The sequence below is a fragment of the Pempheris klunzingeri genome, chromosome 20, assembly GCF_042242105.1.
Source record: "Pempheris klunzingeri isolate RE-2024b chromosome 20, fPemKlu1.hap1, whole genome shotgun sequence".
Taxonomy (NCBI): domain Eukaryota; kingdom Metazoa; phylum Chordata; class Actinopteri; order Acropomatiformes; family Pempheridae; genus Pempheris; species Pempheris klunzingeri.
The window spans coordinates 20,263,121-20,282,372 of record NC_092031.1 but is presented as its reverse complement, the minus strand read 5'-3'; the positions used below and the strand labels follow the sequence as shown (position 1 = coordinate 20,282,372).

At 42.0% G+C, this 19,252-nt stretch overlaps 2 protein-coding genes across 2 annotated transcripts; one reads left to right on the top strand and one right to left on the bottom strand.

The window, feature by feature from the left end:
* Positions 1-1,525: 1,525 nt before the first annotated feature.
* tmem26b (transmembrane protein 26b) lies at positions 1,526-7,262 on the bottom strand. Its single transcript, XM_070852406.1, has 6 exons — positions 7,075-7,262; positions 6,870-6,966; positions 6,686-6,769; positions 5,193-5,395; positions 4,996-5,075; positions 1,526-1,794 (listed from the first exon to the last, which is right to left on the bottom strand). Exons 1-6 carry the CDS (start codon positions 7,260-7,262, stop codon positions 1,544-1,546), a joined length of 903 nt encoding a protein of 300 aa, XP_070708507.1. The 3' UTR covers positions 1,526-1,543.
* Positions 7,263-8,330: 1,068 nt separating this feature from the next.
* cabcoco1 (ciliary associated calcium binding coiled-coil 1) lies at positions 8,331-16,129 on the top strand. Its single transcript, XM_070852457.1, has 7 exons — positions 8,331-8,408; positions 8,490-8,569; positions 9,925-10,094; positions 12,239-12,380; positions 14,056-14,128; positions 14,228-14,342; positions 15,972-16,129. Exons 1-6 carry the CDS (start codon positions 8,331-8,333, stop codon positions 14,306-14,308), a joined length of 624 nt encoding a protein of 207 aa, XP_070708558.1. The 3' UTR covers positions 14,309-14,342; positions 15,972-16,129.
* Positions 16,130-19,252: the final 3,123 nt, after the last annotated feature.

Below are 19,252 nucleotides of genomic sequence, written 5' to 3'. Positions count from 1 at the left end.
GGTCATACAGTTTGTGATAACGTTAATCAATACATTAATAGTGTTAATTCAAATCCAGTGTTCTGTAATTGGTTATATATGATGTTGTTAGTACTTACTCAGTTACATATATATTTAGTGCAGTTAGTACAAATTTGAGGCTCAGTATTGTATAATTGGCCTTTTAAAAGTAGTGATCAAAAGTAATAATAAAATTCCCCACAAAGCCCATGGAGGCCACATTAAAACAACGTGAATTGGAGAATGGAAATATAATCCCACATTAGAATTACAACACTCACTTACACTTACTTGAGCAAACATTTGAGCATTTTCATTTTTCGCATGCCGTTCTATGACCGTACCAAAATGAAAATGGAAAAGCCATTTGAAACATAGTTTTTAATTTCACCACAGAGTAATGGGCTAAAAACTATTTATAGGTGACCACATGAATAGCTTCAAAAAGACACCTGGGAAAAATGACATTCTGAAGCTGGAACTGTGTCATGATTTTAAGAACCTCTTCACTAGCTACTGAGTCTATGTTACCTGACTACTGTCATCTACTACAGCGTGTCTATGCATACATCTATTGTCTGATTTGTTACAAAACTCTCTGGGTGAAAGATTTAAGGGCTGAAGCTATGTCTCCAACTTGGATTCCTCCTGTAGGAATGATGTGTGAATGGGTGAGTGTGATTGTAGTGTAAATGCACAATGACTGGTATGAGTACGGATCTGTACTGAAATTGTAGAAAGAAAATAATATAAAATGAAATGATATATACTAAAAACCTCAAAACCAAATTTAATCGCAGACTACAGCTTTTCTTGTGCTCTTACTGTTGTAAGCATTGAGTGCTGAGTTAGTTTCTGATATTTCAACAGGACTTTAGCATCATCGGATGAGCTCTAATCAGTCACTCTGCACAAGTGATCAGTTCTTCTGTTACTCGGATATACATACTGTACATTCTAGAAAGTGTGTGGATGTCGTTTGTGTTACGACCCAAATGCTCAACACGAGGCAAACAGATGGTAAAAGGTGCAGTTTATTGTTGAACACAATCAACAAAGACAAGGCACCAAAAACAAGACACAGATCCACACAATCCAAAAAATACTTACTGACTAATACAATCCTGACTAGACTCTAACACTCTGAACAAGATTCTAACACTGACTAGGATGCTGGAACGCTCGACACAAGGGCACAAGACCATCTGGGACAGGAGAGGGGCAGGGAAGGGGGCACAGGTGGAAACAATCAGGGAGGGGCAGACAGTCACAGGAGCAGGAGGTCAAGAAGCCTGAAACAAGAGGGAGAAGTTGAACGCCACAATAAAAGAGGAAATACATAACGCATGAACTAAACTTAACAAACTAGACAAGACATAACACTGTGTTAGTTAACTGCAGTATCATTGATAGCTAAAATTGACATATTGGACTACTGCTGTACACAATGTACACACAGAGTCTGAAGTTATTCAAAGACAGACACGCAGATACACTAAAACGTGACTTGCAATCATAACGCCATCCAGAGTAATATCCAGACTCAGGAAGTCTTGTCACAGATGAGGACCGAAAGCCGGTAGATATTGAGGATGACAACCAGAAAGTTTTTAATGGCGAAGAAGATCAGCATCTGGTGCACCACATCAAAGTAGATCATGACAGTGAGTCGGACGACCAGAAAAGGCCCATCCTGGATAAACAAAGCTTCTACCATGCTCCAGATATCAGTCCTGAGGTGAGAGAGGCGAGAGTGGGCAGGTTCGGCGAGGTTGTCTGAGGATGCACCCATTACTGTTAAGACAAAAGGAAAAGAAACTGAGGTCAGCTGCATCAGTTGTAATCTGCAATATTTTCATTGGAAAAACATCTGTTGTCCTATTAATCACTGTTTGATATGTCACAGTTGGAATCCCCCTTCTTTCAAGTATTTGCTGTTCCAAACACCTGCTGTCTGGTGGATCGTTTTTTTCACAGGCAGAGTGACCACTACATTAGTCTAGATCAGCTTTCTCAAAACTTAATTGACACTTATATACACTGTATTATTTGATATCATGACTGTAGTCTCTTTTTTGTACTGGAAGTCCAATATTCACTCTCCTTTTAGCTCTGTTTTGGTCTCCACCAACTCTTTAGCAGCGAAAGCTCTCTGTTGCAGGTAGTCTACTGTGAGTTTATCAGAACTTTTTCACTTAACATAGCTGCCTGTTGAAAATAGGCTGATGGAAACAAGGTTTGCCACTTTGTTGTGTTGAAAGAAGTACTCACCTGTTCATATATCACACATAAACCAAAAAAGTAAAATAGCCCCCTATTAGTGATTCAATTATAAATGTAGGTTTGGTCGATGGATCTGGTCAGTGTCATGTATTTGTACAAGTACGGCCATGGTGATTATTCCTCAAGCTGATGTGAGCACTGAGCATTGCCTGCCCTTTCGCGCATGCACTACACAAAGGTCAAGTGTTTTGTGGTGGCTGCCTGACGAATGCATTGCCTTCGCGCCTTCACAGCAGTCCGGACTAAAGAAAAGGGAAGCAGGGCTGGCCAAAGGGGGTTCACTTACAGTAGAGAAGATAAGATAAGATATTCCTTCATCAGTTCCACAACGGGGACATTTACAATGTCACAGCAGACACGAGGAGATATAAAAAATATGTACAGATAAGACTGGAAGTATAAAAATAGAAACAATATAATATACATGGGGGGATATAAAAAAAAAAAAAATAAGGGGAATGGATGAATATATTGCACAGACTGAGGTTTTTCTAAATAAATATATTGCACAGTTGGTGTACATTATAGTGCTGTTATTGTCAGTTTAGGTCGAGTGTGGTCTACTGGGAGCAGCTGCCAGAAGGAACGACCTGCGCTATCGCTCCTTCACACACTGAGGGTGGAGCAGTGTGTCGCTGAAGGAGCTCTCCAGTGCTGTCAGTGTGTCCTTCATGGGGTGGGAGTCATTCTGTCTCATGGATGATAGCTTTGCCATCATCCTCCTCTCTCCCACCAACACCCAGGACAGGGGCGTCTGTGCGTCTGTGGAAACACCAGTTCTTTGGTTTTGCCCGTGTTGATCCGGAGATGGTTCCTTTGGCAATGGTCCACAAAGTCCTGCGTTAGCTCTCTGTGCTCCCTGTCAGCTCCATCGGTGATGAGACCAACGGTGGCAGAATCATCAGAGAACTTTTGCAGGTGGCAGGTGTGCGAGTTGTAGGAGAAGTCTGCAGTGTGGAGGGTGAAGAAGAACCAGGACTGTTCACTGCAGGGTCCCGTACTGCAGACAACCATGTCGGACACACAGTCCCGTGTCCTCACATTCTGTGGATGGTTGGTGAGGTAGTCCAGAATCCAGGATGTGAGGTGTCCCTCAGAGGCGCTGGCTGTATTGTGTTGAAAGCACTGGAGAAATCAAGGTACAGGATCCTCACAGTGCTTCCAGCCTTCTCCAGGTGAGAGAGAGCTCGGTGAAGGAGGAGGATGACTGTGTCGTCCACCCTGATGCCAGGTTGGTGGGCAAACTGAAGTGGGTCCATCACAGGGCTCACCAGCAAGTACCAGGCGCTCCAGGGTCTTCATTGGGTGGGATGATAATGCCACCGGCCTGTAGCTGCCAAAGTCCCGGGGGTGTGGAGTCTTGGGAAAGATACCACGCAGGATGTTTTCCACAGCTGTGGCACCCTCCCCAGCTTCAGGCTCAAGTTGAAGATGTGTTCCACAATCCCACACAGCTGGTCTGTGCAGGACTTCAGGAGCCTGGAGCTTCCTCATTTTCATCTTTCTGAGCTGGTTCCTCACCTGGAGTGCTGTGAGGGTCAGGTTGGAGCAGGGGGGCTGTGAACTGGAGTATGTAGGCGGTAGGGTTGGGTGAGCTGTGGGGTCATGTATCCAAGACAGGTCGAAGAAGATGGGGAAGGGGGTGGGGCAGACGAGGGGGGCTGCAGCGGGGCTGACTGGGGTGGGACAGATTGGCATGGTTAAAGTCCCCAGAGATGAGAAGGGGGGGGCTGTGGGTGCTGTGTTTGCAGCCTGCTAGTGACAGTGTGGAGGACATCACAGACTACATCAGCACTAGCAGAGGGGGGGGACGTACGCAGCTATCGTGATAACATGCGAGAATTCCTGCAGCAGGTAGTACAGCCTCATGCTAACTGCTAACAGCTCAGTGTCCCTGCTGCAGAGTTGTTCTTTAACAGTGATGAACAGAGTTACACCAGCTATTAACAAACACTGCTGCAAACACGGGTCAGTGCAGATAGTTCGTCCATCTTATTGGGGAGAGACCTTACATTCCCCATGATGGTGGATGGGAGGACGGGTCTGTATCTCCTCCTCATCAGCTCGCAGGGAACGTCGGGCCTCTCCTTGGGCAGCACCGCTGTGTTACAGAGCGCCATCAGCTGATCCCAACAAACAGTAGGGCCATGGCCGCTCCCGGGGGGGCCTGACACAGTCGTGAAAAGTGCAAAAAACAGCAGAGGGGCCAAAGCAACCACGGAGACTTTAGGCTGCATACTAAACTTGGAATGAAAACAATAACACTAAAATAACAGGTTAGATAAAAACAAAAATAAGAAAAAGTAAGAGGAAAACAAGTTGGGCAAGAGCTGCTGTAACAGGCTGCCACTTGTACAAGCAAAAACATCTAACGTCTATCTCTCTACACTACTTCCTGCATTGGCACTGAACTGAACTGAGAGTCATCAAATATTATATTCCCATTCCAGGGAATTCCAGATCTCATAGCTTGTAGTGACAGTAGCCCCTTCAAAATAAGAGTTGCTCAGTGGGAAAAAGTTGCACACAGCTATGCAGCTCTGTTTGTTGATGTATGCACATTGCAAGGCAATTTGTTGATGATAAAGAATTGATAAAGAGCTGATAATGCATCTTTAGCTAAACCTAAACATAAGTATGTGTTCTATGTATATTTATAAATGAATAGAGAATAAAATGAAAAATTGGCTTGAAGCCATGTTAGTGCTGTACCTGAGAAATGCAGTGGAAACTGCAGCATGCTCCAAGTCCACACAGCTAGAATAATGTAGACCATGGCTGGACTGCTGTCCCTGTCTCATACAAACACACACACACACACACACACACACACACACACACACACACATTTGATTTCACCTCATTGTTTTAAAGGCAATGAGCATCCCTTCTGTTCCCCTCTCACTCACTTGATGTCAGACAGTGTTTCAGACGTGAACTCCAGTATGTCAGCAGCTGTGCCCACAAAGATGAGCAGTAACTGGGAGAGCTGGTCTCTGCTCAGCTCACCAGCGGCCGGCAGCAGCCACTTCCCCAAGATCAGTAAAATGAGCAGGATTTGGTGTAAAGCCAGGATCCAGGCGTTGGCACACACAGAAGACAGAGGGATCCCCTGTAGTGTGTAGACATGAAAAGAAGTCACACACAGAAACGCAACAGCATCAGATGTTTTACAGGCCCACAAAGTCATGTATATACCAATCACCAGGCCTGTCACAAAAACTACTTTTGTCTTTACTAGCTCCTTTACGTTAGTTAGCTCTCCTTTCTCATTGGTCTTAAACCCAAAATGTCTCCACACCAGAGATGATTAATTCTTCTGTCCAGGAATAGTTCAGCATTGTGGGTAATATGATTATTGGCTTTGTTTCCACAGATTAGATGAGAAGATGGATGTCGATCTCATGCCAGTGTGTTAACAAGTGGAGCCAAGGTGTGGTTATCCTAGCTAAGCAGAAAGACTGGAAACAGATGGACTCAGGTAGCCTGGCTCCATCCAAAATTTAAAAAAAACACACCACCTGACACCAATGATCTAAAAGATTACTGTGTCTTCTGATCTGACACCACTGTTGGCAAGATATCATCGTTTGTCAGTGCCTTACAAAACCCAGTTTCAAAAGTCTATGCATTTCCTGATCTTATAGTCTAATGGTTAAGGTTTAGTTAGGTTTAGTCAAATTTGCTGATATCAGTGATGCAGTTGTAAACAAAACGTCACTGGATTTTCATGAAAAGATACTTTCATTTTAAATCTACACATTAGAAAAGGTTATAGGTAAAAGTAAAAGGAGAAGCACCGCGGGTTAAAAATACGTCTCTGTAGAAAAATAATTGAGGAAGCCGAGCGAAAACACACAGCCTACAGTATTTTACAGAGCAGACTAGACTTTTCATGTTAAGCTTGTAATTGTTTTTATTGAGGGTGGATCGTTTCATTAAAAGCAGCCTGTTCTATGAATGTGCTTGGGTTATAAGGGAAAAAACACCCGCAGCCTTACAACAGCCCCTTTGAGGTGAACCAGCATTACCAAACACTGTGCCGGTAAAAGAGCCCCACTGTCTAGACATGTTAGCACATGGAAAGCAAAAGTGCAGGAAATTACATGATGTGGGACTCAGCAAAGACATAGATATTTATCATTTAGTAACGCTAAACAAAGAATGAATTTTTTTTGGAAAAGTACCATCCTACCTTGACTGAAAAACATCCAAATGCTCTCAATATTTCTCAACCTAGAAAACAGTTTGTACAGACCACAGCCCTCCACTGATGTAATTATTACAATGCGATAATTCAAAGATCTCTTTCTCTGCGGTCTAATTATGTGAACTAAAGCTACATTCAGGACAAGCATTTGAAACAACAATAACCACCATAGAAGTTTACTCTGAAACCTACCTCGGGTGGCTCACTGGCATTGGTTGAGTTCTTCCAGAGTCTAAAAAGACTCTTAATATTTTCAGCCGAGTCAAGTTTTTCACACTAAAATGAGCAGCACAGAGGTTAACACTGTAAATGAACACAGGGATATGGCTCACAGAGCAGATGAGAATATGGTAGAGAGTAGAATATATGGTGATACCCGTGAGATAGCGGATTTGTTCTCCTGGTGATGAAGCTCTAAAATCCATATTGATGGGATGATACTGATGAGGAAGAGGAGGATAGCTGGAGAAAACCTGTAGGGAGGTATGTTTATCATTTTTACTCTCTTTACAACTCACTTACATTCTAGCTAAGTGTTCTATTTGTTCTGTGATAACGAATTGGAATTCAGTAGCTTGTACCATTTGTAATCATTTCCCCTCCTTCTCCTCAGGGTCACGATCATCTCAGCCACCAGAGGCAGGTAGAGTATGGTGAGAAACCAGTAGAGTCCATTGTCCTTCACCCACACCACCCTCCACACTCCTATGAGAGAGATGAGGATAAAGAGCGACCTGGTCACCACGGCGCAAATGAACTTGAAGAACATGGCGCTTGAAGTCTTGCAGTTTGTGAAGCACACTGGAGGAGCTCTGGCTGCTGCAGGGGACAGAGGACTTCTATGTGAGTGGTCTGAGGGACTTTGTGTGCTGCAGAGGCGTGGGAAAAGGAGCTGGGCCACGCCTCCATCTGCCCACTATTATGTCATCTTTCTGTTTACTGCCATGACATGCACTTGACATGCAGTTGTTGGCTCTGAATAACAAATCTAAGGTTTCGAAGTATACCGCATGCTTACAATACTACCTGCAGTTAGTAAAATACTTTTTATAATGGCTAAACAGTTTATCCACAGACATACAGACTCTACACCCGAGTGCACTCATTGCTATCTTGGGTGACTTCAACCATGTCACCATGGCAAAGGCACTGCCCAACTTCACCCAGTACATGAACTGTTTCACCAGAGAGGAGAGGAGCCTGGACTCTGGACTCACCTGATTATTATTATTGTTATTATTATTATTACATAATACAGCTCCTCACTCGGAGTGTACATGTTGTTATATGTTATTGTTGGTGGTAGTAGTATTATTGGTATTATACAATTCATCTCCTCACTCTGAATGTACATGTTGTTATACATTATTAGTAGTGGTATTATTATGGTGGTATGTGGTGGTATGTATTATTATAAGACTCTGGACTCACCTGGTGCAATAATTTACCTCAATAATACCTAATAATTTGTAATAATAATTTTTAATACATAATTTTTAAAATGTACTTTTCTATGTATAGATTTTTACTTTTATGTTTGAAGTTTATTCTTAGTCTTTTTGGAGCTGTGTGTAACAAAAACAATTTCCCCCTGGGGATTATTAAAGTAATTCTGATTCTGACCACGGTTCTTAGTCTTCGTGAATTCATTAAAGCACTGAAATATTAATAAACCGAGCAGTACAATCGTACTGCTGTCTGATTCCAACTGTGACACTACTCACGTGTCTTACCTGTGTTCACAGCTCTCACACCTGCTCAGTGTGTGGCCTGTCAGCAACCTGCTGACGTTGCAGTCTGGTGGGGCTGTTGCTATAGCAACGACTACACAGTCAACATGGCCGGAGGAGCGACGCGTCGTGAGAAGAGGGAGCCGCCAAAAGTAAAGGATAATACGTTTACAGGTGATGACTGCGCCGTTTGCACGTGTTGCCTGCTGTCTTATCTTTAACGTGACTTCAGCAGAGTGCCCCCCCCCCCCGGTCTCAGAGAGGAGGCGCTCCTCCAGTGGGACGTCCTGCCGCAACAACGGATCCGGGAGCTGCTGAGCGGGACGGCGGCGGGCGAGCTTGAGGCGTGAGTAGAGTTAGCACCTTCTGCATGGAGAGAGAGGGTTCAGAAGGCTTCTGAAGATGCTTGAGTAAATGTGTACACAGGGCCGGCTCAAGGCATAGGCCATATAGACGGTCGCCTAGAGCGCCAACTGCTGGAGGGGTAATAATTTGCATCCCCGAGTGGCGCCCTCCGTCCAAAACCCACTTAACAGTCCCACTGAAGAACACAGTCCATAAGATATCTGGGAGGTCTAACATGAAGAGGGGACAGCAGGGGACCTCCTAATCATGACTTGACCAGAGGGGGAAGCAGTCAGACACTTAGTCCAAGGAGAAGGTGATGGGGGAGAGTGGGAGTGGGGCTCTGTCCGGCAGATCTGAGGGACCAGTGAGGGGACACTGCTGCAGCCAGGTACGTTGTGGCTCGTCGTTGCTGCAGACAATGCAGTAAAGTGAAGGAGTTGAGACTGGACAGATGGGTCACACTCAGGTGTGTTAAGTCCATGATCTGGTACAGAAACATTGTAATGAATAATCTGGGGTTTGTCAGGCTGATCCAGGAGGTAATCCTATACATCACTGCAAGAGAATCCACATTAGATCCAAGGTACTCCAATATTTCAAAGGGGCCTTTCCAGTGTGGAGCAAGTTTTTGTTTTAACGGTGTTGGACGCATTTGTGATACAGCTGTTTCTGCTGTTCGCAGGCACACACACTGTTCAATGCAGCAGAACTGAAGGCTGATCAAAGTTTCTGGGTGAACTGTGCAACATAGTCTGCAGGAGTACCTGGAGTAGATAACGATGGATTGCTGTTAGGGAACAACAGATTAGGAAGTATCCTGGCTTCATGACCATGTGTGAGGAAGAATGGTGTGAAACCTGTCATAGAGTGCTGGAGTTCTAACCAGAGCCAGTTTCATCATACTTGAGGATACAGTCAAAGTTTTTGAAAGTTCCAGATTGACTGACCTTCAAATATATATGTATATATATCCCTCATACAGGTTTGATGCTATATATATCTATATCTGGAACTTTCAAAAACTTTGAATGTATCCTCATTGATATATACACATATATATATATATATACATAAATCTCTTGGGAGTAATGCTGAAGTCTTTAAATATTTGCCATGTTGTTGACCTAAATTTTTTAATTTATTGCAAACAACTGGAGCCAGCTTTTAAAATAAACATGTTTTTCTAGAGGAACTGTCCTTTGGTTGCTAAAACCCACAAATTCACCAAAAAGAAAAAACACACACTGATGTCATACCAGATGTTTCATCCGAAGTGAAGTGACTCTATTTTAGTGTACAATTACAGCTGCACTGAAACAGTATTTATCCAGACCTGTTCCCTGCTGTCTGCAGGGAAATAAAGGAGATTCTGGGCTTCAGCAACCATCAAACCTGTATGAGGGAAGCTGCCCTGCTGGATTACTATGTCTGCGGTTTCTGGTGGGCAAAAGAGTCCAACCTCACCCCCGCACAGACCTCCTTCACCATGGCTGTGCTGCACATGCTGCTGGATAACATAAGAGGTGAGGAGGGCACACTATACCACACACTATATATCTTTCCATCCATCCACTGCTTCGTCTCCACACATCTTTACTATTCCTCCGCCACTTTAACATTCATTCAAATACTTATTATTGTAGTTTTTGGAACTCTGATTTTAAAAATAATTATAGTCAAGTTTTACTTTACTTGGTAGTTATGTAGAGAGGGAGGTAGAAAAGGTCTGTAACTACAACACCTCCATGGATCTAACTATTTCTGACCTATTTAAAAGAATCTCTTACTCTTAGTCACTGCATCCTAATTGTGTGCTTCATTAAATCGGATTGTCATGGACACTGCTGTAGCTTCCTGCTCCTAAACCCCACCCTCCTGGGCACACCCCATCTGCCTATCTGCCAGTCAGCACCCGCCAGCTTTTTCACAACAGTTTACCATCCACACACACACACCGTTTTGTCTGCCTGTCACTCACTCATCAGCTCATACTCATACTCATCTATACCAGTCGGTTTGTCAGATTCTACCATTGCCTGCTTGCCTGGATTTATGATTTTTGACTGTACATTCATCTGTCTCTGCCTCTCAAAGTTATATGATTGTTGCATGGTGAGGAAATTTAAGTACAAAAGAATTTGAAAATTTAAAAAAGGGATTCCATCAGCATTTAAGCTAATGCCATGTCTCAGTACGATAGAAGACCCCAATGCTAATCATAGCCCCCAATCGATTATCTGGTCGATAGTGCTGCACGGTCAATGCCAATGACACTTGACTCCATCGACCCTCTAAAAAAGAAGATAATTAAAGAAAAGAGACAAGCTCCTTGGTATAATTCCCAGACCCGCAAACTTAAGCAAAATTTGCAAAAACTTGAAAGGATGTAGCGTGCCACCAAATTAGAAGAATCACACTGTAATGCCAGACCTGCCTATTACGCCTCACTGATAGAAGATAATAAAAACACCCCTGGGTTCCTTTTCAGCACGTTAAGTAGACTGACTAAGAGCCAGAACTCCATTGATCCTTGTATTCCTTTAGAGCTCAGTAACAACGACTTCATGAGCTTCTTTAAAGATCAGGCTCTGATTCAACCTCAAACTTAGGAATCATGGAAACAGCTGTTGGGCTTAATGTGCATTTGGACTGTTTTTCTTCCTGAATCGGCTTCAATAATTTCCTCATCCAAACCGTCAGCTTGTCTCCTAGACCCCATTCCTACTGGGCTACTTAAGGAAGTAGACAGGCTACGTCCTTTAAAGTAGTGGTAATTAAACCTCTTCTGAAAAAGTCCACTCTTGATTCAGGTGTATTAGCCAACTATAGACCTTTATCCAACCTTCCCTTTCTCTCCAAGATCCTTGAGAAAGTAATAGCCAATCAGCTGTGTAATTTTCTAAATTCCAATAGTCTATTTGAGGATTTTCAGTCGTGTTTTAGAGCGAACCATAGCACAGAGACAGCATCTGGCCTTATTGATAAGTATAATTAGGTATCATCTGCACAACAGTGGAAATTAATGGACTGTGTCCTGATAATATTACCCAGAGGAAGCATATAAATTATAACGTGAATAAAATTGGTCCAAGCACCGAACCTTGTGGAACTCCATGTCCAATTTCAGTGTGGATGGAGGACTCATTGTCATCATGTACAAACTGAAATCGATCTGATAAATAAGACTTAAACCAGCTTAATGTGGTTCCTTTTATGCTGATTAAGTGTTCCAGTCTCTGTAATAGGATGTGATGGTCAATGGTATCAAATGCAGCACTCAAGTCTAACAAGACCAGTACAGAGAGAAGTCCTCTGTCTGATGCCATAAGGAGGTTGTTTGTAACCTTTAGAAGTGCTGCATCTGTGCTATGATGCGTTGAAAATCCTCAGATAGACTATTGGTATTTAGAAAATTACACAGCTGATTGGCTACTGCTTTCTCAAGGATCTTGGAGAGAAAGGGAAGGTTGGATATAGGTCTATAGTTGGCTAATACACCTCAATCAAGAGTGGACTTTTTCAGAAGAGGTTTAATTACTGCTACTTTAAAGGACTGAGGTACATAGCCTGTTAGTAAAGACTGATTGATCATATCCAGAAAAGACTACACACCCTGACAAATGTATCAGCATCACAGCACTAATTTGTGCTTTTCGTCATATTTCAGAGAAACAGATGGCTTTAGTGGAGAACTTGATGGAGTTTGCTAAGGCCTTAGGAGCTGCCTGCCAGCCCTCAAGTTCAGAAGACACCACTTCACTTTTAGACAGGGAGCAAGCCATGGCACTCATAAGTTATATCAGAAACAGGTAAGAAAATTGTCTGGTATTCAAAGCAAAATCTTTAAGACCCAGAAAACATGTCCGTGTGGTTCAGTTACCGATATGCTGGCTTGCAAATGTGTCCATCAATTTGCTCGATGCAGACCCCATGTTGGTTACCTTAGTATACTCTAGCCAGTGATTAACATTGGGCTCACACCATTTTCAGATGGTGGGAACCACATGTTTCTTTCTCCTTTGAACAAAAGGACTCCTTTTCTGAACTTACTTTCCCAAAGTCCGTAGGTTGTCACACCGAAATGCAACGCTTCACCACCATTGGTCATTGTGTGGTACATGACCCATGACATCTTCAGGTCAATGAAAGCAGAACTCCCCTCTTGTTCTCTCTCTTCTCCCCTGGGGCTCTCTTTTCTCCCGGACTTTGCTGAGGATCCAGCTTTGCTGCTCTACCTCTTCTGCTGGGATCATCTCTTAGGCTGAGGAGGCCCTCAGCTGCTGGCTCTCTGCATTAGTGTGGCCTGTACAAAGCAGATCAGAATCAGAATCAGAAAGTTTTATTGTCATTGCCATCTCCTCATGTCAGCAATGCAAAGTTCTACCTGAAACAAGCAGGCTCTTGCATGCAAACTAACCATCCTTTATCCTACACACTCACATGTACATCCACAAAAGTTGGCCTCAACTGAGAGACACACACCAGTTGGTTTGAGTGGCAGCCATTTTGTCTTTAGTCACCTTTTGATTCTCCTGTCTTTGTAGACTTCCTTTATCTCAACTAGCACACGGCTGGGCTCCCCATCTCCCTTCTTTTGCATATTCACACATACACGTACACATACACACACACGCACACACACACTAACAAACAGTTTGTTTGTTTTATTAAAACAATCAGTTAAATTGACCGAATCAGTTAAATTGGCTATCTTTTTCTTTTAAAGAAGTGTGTTATTAAGGCCTGTTAATCAGTATAATTATTGATTATTATTAATTCTTTTTGATTCTTTTTGAAGTAAGTCTGCTGTTGTTGTGTTGTCATGTCTACTGTCTGACTGTCAGTTGTGTCAAATGGAACAGTGCTGTGAAAAAGAATTTCCCCCCTGGGGACAATAAAGTCTAAAGTAAAAGTAAAGAGCTGGCACACCCCCAACATTAACCTACATGATTCACACTCAAACTCAGGTCCTCCCATGTGGGCTTTATAGTCACAAAAATGGTCCTAAGGCTCCACCTGTAACCCACATTGGCCTTACCCGCCACACACCAGTAGCATACAGTATATGGAGCTGACAGGCACATTTCTATGCCAGTCTATAAGGGACAGTGTGGCCAATGGGCATGCTGACTGGATTAATTCTGGAGGACCTGATATCCTGGTGAACACACAGACTCACAGAACTCACAGAATGTTTACTGAAACACAGAAAGTGGGCAAACAGGGGACATTTTGGCTTCTCAGTCTTTTTAAAATCAGGAAAAAGTAACGGCTAAATCTCATTTATTTCATTTGAGACTCATTTATATTATGAACTTTTCAAAGTTCTCATAAATATTTCAGTAAATTAAACTGATTTTACTGTCTGCAAGGAAGTATAGATAGAAGATAGATATGTAACATGACTCTGTGTTCTTGTAGGCTTATTGTGTTTTAATGGTGAAAGTGATGCAGCTGATCCTGTGCATCCTGTATGTTGGCTAGTCTGTTTCAGAAATACAGACTCTATGAGCTTCTCTTCACCATGCCTAGAGAGGAGCTACTGACAGGCATGGAGGTGAGGCATCTTCTCTGTGTGTGTGTGTGTGTGTGTGTGTGTGTGCGCGTGCACATGTGTGCGTATGCAATTAGATAATATGAATGCACTCTTTTCCAGAGGACCATTGAGGTGTTCAACTGCCAGGATGCTCTCACTCCATTGAAGGAAGGCATTTCCACTCACCTCTACTTCCTGTGAATGGCTCTGCCTGCTTTCCAGAACAAATGAACAGGTGATGATTGGCAGATGGATTGAGTGAGGGACAGCATTGACTGTCTGTGTCATCACACTAAACATAAGCAGTCTATATTTCATACCCCACTGTCTTAAGTTTGCTTTGTTTCTTTACTATTCACACAATCCATTAGTGAATCTATCATTCATTATATACTAGGCTAATATTATTTAGTATTTGGAATTTTTATGGGTCTGGTGTTTACAGTGACACAGAGGTCTACACATGGTGAGGTGTACTATCGTTGACTACTGTACAAACATACTAAACCTGACCACAGAGTTAGAGCACATTAATAATGCAGACAGGAATGCGTACAATTCAGACAGGATTTTAACTTCTGAATAATGTATGGGGTTCTATTGCAAGCTTATATGTGTATGTATGCATTGTATATAGTGTTGCAGGATATAGGCATTTCACTAGTTTCTAATATAATTAAATATGTGAAGTCCAACTCCATCTCAATTTCTAATGTTGAAAACTCAAATTTAATAGAAGATAGGTCAAGAGTACACTTCTACTTATTGTCCTGGTGTTTTTAGTGTGAATTTTTTGATGAATTAAGAGCTCCATTCCATGACCTGGTGCTTTCACTGGGATATTTCAGTTGGTTTTTAGCCTGTCACAGATTGCCTGCACTCTCGTAAATGGTTTTTATACCCTCCCCCCACCCCCCTCCTCTTGTATCTGTGGTAATAATAATCACGGCATGTTTTATTCAGAAAGCTTTTTTCAAGACAAAATCTCAGACCGCTACAAGGAAAGAAGGCCCAGAGTGAAAAGCTCTGTCTCTGTGAGTGGGAAGGATATTTGAGTTTTTCTAACTAGGCATGCAGCTCCCATCAGGCCCTCTGAGGTTGATGTTCAGAGGGCTAGAGGTAGTACATAGGTTTGGAACAGTTGCATTTGCAAGCTTAAAATGACACAAAGCCGATAAATTCAACTATGATATGAGAATACATTTTTAACATGTGGAATAAAGTCAATTGAACAGAGATGAATGTCTGTTGTAAAGAAAGGCAGTCAACAAAAAGTGTCTTATAATAGAGACAATAAATGCCAAGGCTGGTATGTGAATAACAAAGTGAAGTACATTTAGAGATAAGATCATGTGACGTCCTTTATTATGTAACTATGTAACAAACTCCTTGAAATGACCAACCTGACTTTGTGTTAGACAGACTTTGAATACTTTCCGACATGCCTATTGCTATCAGTGGCCATTGGTTCCTACTGAGGACATAACACTTTAAAAAGCACAATGCACACAACAAGCACAAAAGAAAAGTTTCCCATATGCACAGAACAACATTAGCATTCATTTGGAGTTGTGTCTACTTCTACTAGATGTATGTCAGTATTCAGTAGTAGTAGACTGTCAGTAGTCCGTTTTAGTTCCCACAAACTCCTGAGGAAAAAGAATCTGGCTTCTTTTATTATTCATGGGAATATTGATGAGTGCGGCTTTAAAAAAAAAATGGGGCACAACCAAACAGTTGCATATTTTAAAGGGCTTAGTAGTTTTCTTGTGGTTTTCTAAGATATGACGGTAAAGGTTCATCTTCTGTTGCATCCCATGGTCCCAGTGTGATGTTTGTGTCCGTGTGTGTGTGTCATTCTCAGGCTCTACAGCTTGAAGAGGAAAGCTCTGCTGTCAGACCAGAGTGCCTGTAAAAACAACACCAATCCAAAAAGCTGCAATAAAGCACATCTACAGATTTACAGCCACATAGCCAATGTGAATCACACATGCTCCTTTAAAGATATTGTTTGAAGTAATAAATACCTTTGTAGTTCCTATGGCTGTCTGCAGTTTCTTCTCCTGCCTGGTAACAATTCAGGGGAGGATGAGCAAAGCATAGTGTACCCTCAGGAAGAATGCGCTTATTACACCGGAGAATCTGAATAAAACCACAGCATCACATTTGAGTTGTAGACAAAAACTATTTTGGTGATCCTGGCGTTACTCAGCCTTGTGGTGTTTTAGTGAATAGGTGAGCAAAATCTATTTTTTCTTACTTAAATCAATCAACTTTTGTTTTTGTTTTGTTTTCTACTGACATAAACTACAGATGTAGGAAAGCAATCTTAAACTACTGATTCTGTGTCTGTGGTTTGAGTGTGTACAACAGTTGCCAGATAGATTCTGCCCTCTTCTGGCCAATAATACGCATTGTAGAAGTACTGAATATCATTTCAGAGCAATTTATGCAATCCCAACATTGACATAAGTGTGAACAAATCAGTGGATGGAAACATGCATTAAGAAATTGGGAAATAAATGAATACGCCAAATAATGACTGGTATTTGTCAAAATAATCTTATAGCACACACAAGTTTTAAGTTTTAAGTGATTCAGTCACATAAAATAAAACTATCAATTTAGTATTATGATTAATGATTAACTTAATAACTACGACGAGTTACCATGTTGATAGCTAGTTGAAGGCTGACAACCTCTGTCAAGAAATTCTGTCATTCTGCTGCACACATCACAGACTGTCAACTAACTGGCAGTTAAATCCGTTTTATTGTATTTTAATTTACTGACTCCTTGGTTTTTAATACCTCTTTTATGTCTGATTTTAGTGTTTTTTATCCTCTGTTATGCTGAACAGAGTTACTATGGTTGGTGATTTTAATATTCATGTTGATGACACTTCATGTAACTTTGCTGCTGTATTTCTTAATATCACTGAGTCTTTTAATTTTGTTCAAAATGTCTCCACACACATTAAGGGTCATACACTGGACCATGTTTTTACACATGGTTTAAATATTGACTCCATTTGGTCTGAGGAGCTGCATGTTTCTGACCATGAATACGTTTTACTAAACTAGTCTTTCAAGTTTGATTCTCTGCCAAGTAAACGTGTGCGTTGCCCTGGTATTTTAAACGACCTTTCAGCTGAGAAGTTCTCTGAGTGCTGTACTGATGTTGACAGTCTAATTCACTCTTTAAATTCCCGACATCCAGGACCAAATAGCTCCAAGGAAGATGAGACTCATGTCCTCTGTCACTCCATCCCCCCGGTTGAATGACACTATTCGTTGTTTCCTGCGTAAATGTCGGAGGGTAGAGTAGTTGTGGACATCCACCAAGCTCCACGTTCATCGTCTCTTTTTGAAATACCTTTTAGCTGAAACATGGTTAAGGATGCCATAACCTTAATTCTTCTAGTAAGCGCAACCCTGTTTGAAAGTTCAGTTTGACACCATAATTATATAACGATTGCAATAACATTCTCTCCTTCTTTGTATAAGATTAGAGATGTCATGGCTAACATCATCCTCTCTTCTACTCCCATATCTCCCCATCCAACTCTGCCATCAATTTTGGACCAATTTTCTCTAGTTTCTCTTCAAGACCTCAGTGATCTGATGGGTAGTATGAAAATTTCCTCAAGCTCTATTGATATTATATCAACTTCCTTGCTCAAAAATGCTTTTGGGTCGCTTGGTCCATGCATGCTCACTATTTTAAATAACTTTGCAATCTGGATGTGTCCCAGTTTATTTTAAACCTGCAGCTGTACAGCCTCTTCTGAAAAAAGCCAACCTTGATCCATATCTACAGGTCCATATCCAAGATACCTTTTATTCCAGATTTTAGAGAAAGGTGTTGCGAAACAGCTCAGTCTTTTTAACTGTCAACAACACTTTTGATACATTTCTTTCAGGTTTCTATCAGAAGCATTCCACGGAAACAGCTCCGTTGATGGGTGACGTGGTTGAATGCTCTGGTGCTGCTGAACCTCAGCGCAACATTTGATACTGTAGATCACAGCATCCTGATTGAACGGCTCAAGCAGTGGGAGGGTGTCTCTGGGAGAGCCCTGAACTGGTTCTCCTCCTACCTTTCAGACAGGAGTTTTTCTGTGTCACTTGACCCCTACAAGTCTAAATCAGCTGCTCTTTCCTGCTGTGACAAGTCAAAATGAGGCTCAGTAGTGTGTGTGGCCTCCACGTGCCTGTATGACCTCCCTACAACACCTGGGCATGCTCCTGATGAGGCGGCTGATGTTCTCCTGATGGGTCTGCTGCCAGACCTGGATTAAAGCACCAGTCAACTCCTGGACAGTCCCAGATGTGCTCCTGTACACAGCAGGACAGACCTGCTGACATTACCTTAAACTGTGGCGTGGCATGGCGGTTAGTGGTGTCCAGGACTGGTGTTGCACCAGCTCTAGTGAATGTGTCGGTCCTAAGAGGGCTTTTTCTAACATGACCTGTGACCCTGCAAAATAATATAGTAGTTAATGATGTTGTACCTTTCTGACTTGGAGGTGTCACTTGGCAACTCTTGTAAGAAACTAGTCAGCCAGACACACTAATGTTAGTTTAGCAGAAAACACAGGGTTTCACCCATTTTTCACCCCTTTGCTCCAGTGTTTTTGGTTTTGGAAAGGCCTCAGGTGGAAATTACACAGCTGCAGGGAGATGAGAGTGAAAATAATTTACTTGTAAAGACAGAATAAACATGGGCGCAATAAAGTAGAGCTACTTTATGGAAGGAAGAAACGAGGAAGGAAATAAGGCTGCATCAAAAGAGAATTAAGGAGAATGAAGACTGATAAATCTTCCCAGTAGTTGATCTTACTCAACATTCTGTGTTGAAAAATACTCAACTGCCAAACTCTGCTGTTAACCAACTTTATTTTTTGTTTCTATTTGAATTAGCCTTGTTACAAACATTTTAGACATTTACTCTGACTTCAACCCGTCCAAACATACTGAAAAATACAGTGAGAGAAACAGAAATCTATGGCTTGGGTTGCATAGGTTTTATTAGCTTTTGACATTCAAATCACTGGAAAGATCATGTGAATTTGTTACATTTGCAATTGAACTTGTTTGTTTTGCTAAACCGTTTATTCTCAATCAGGCCTCAGAACCATTGTTG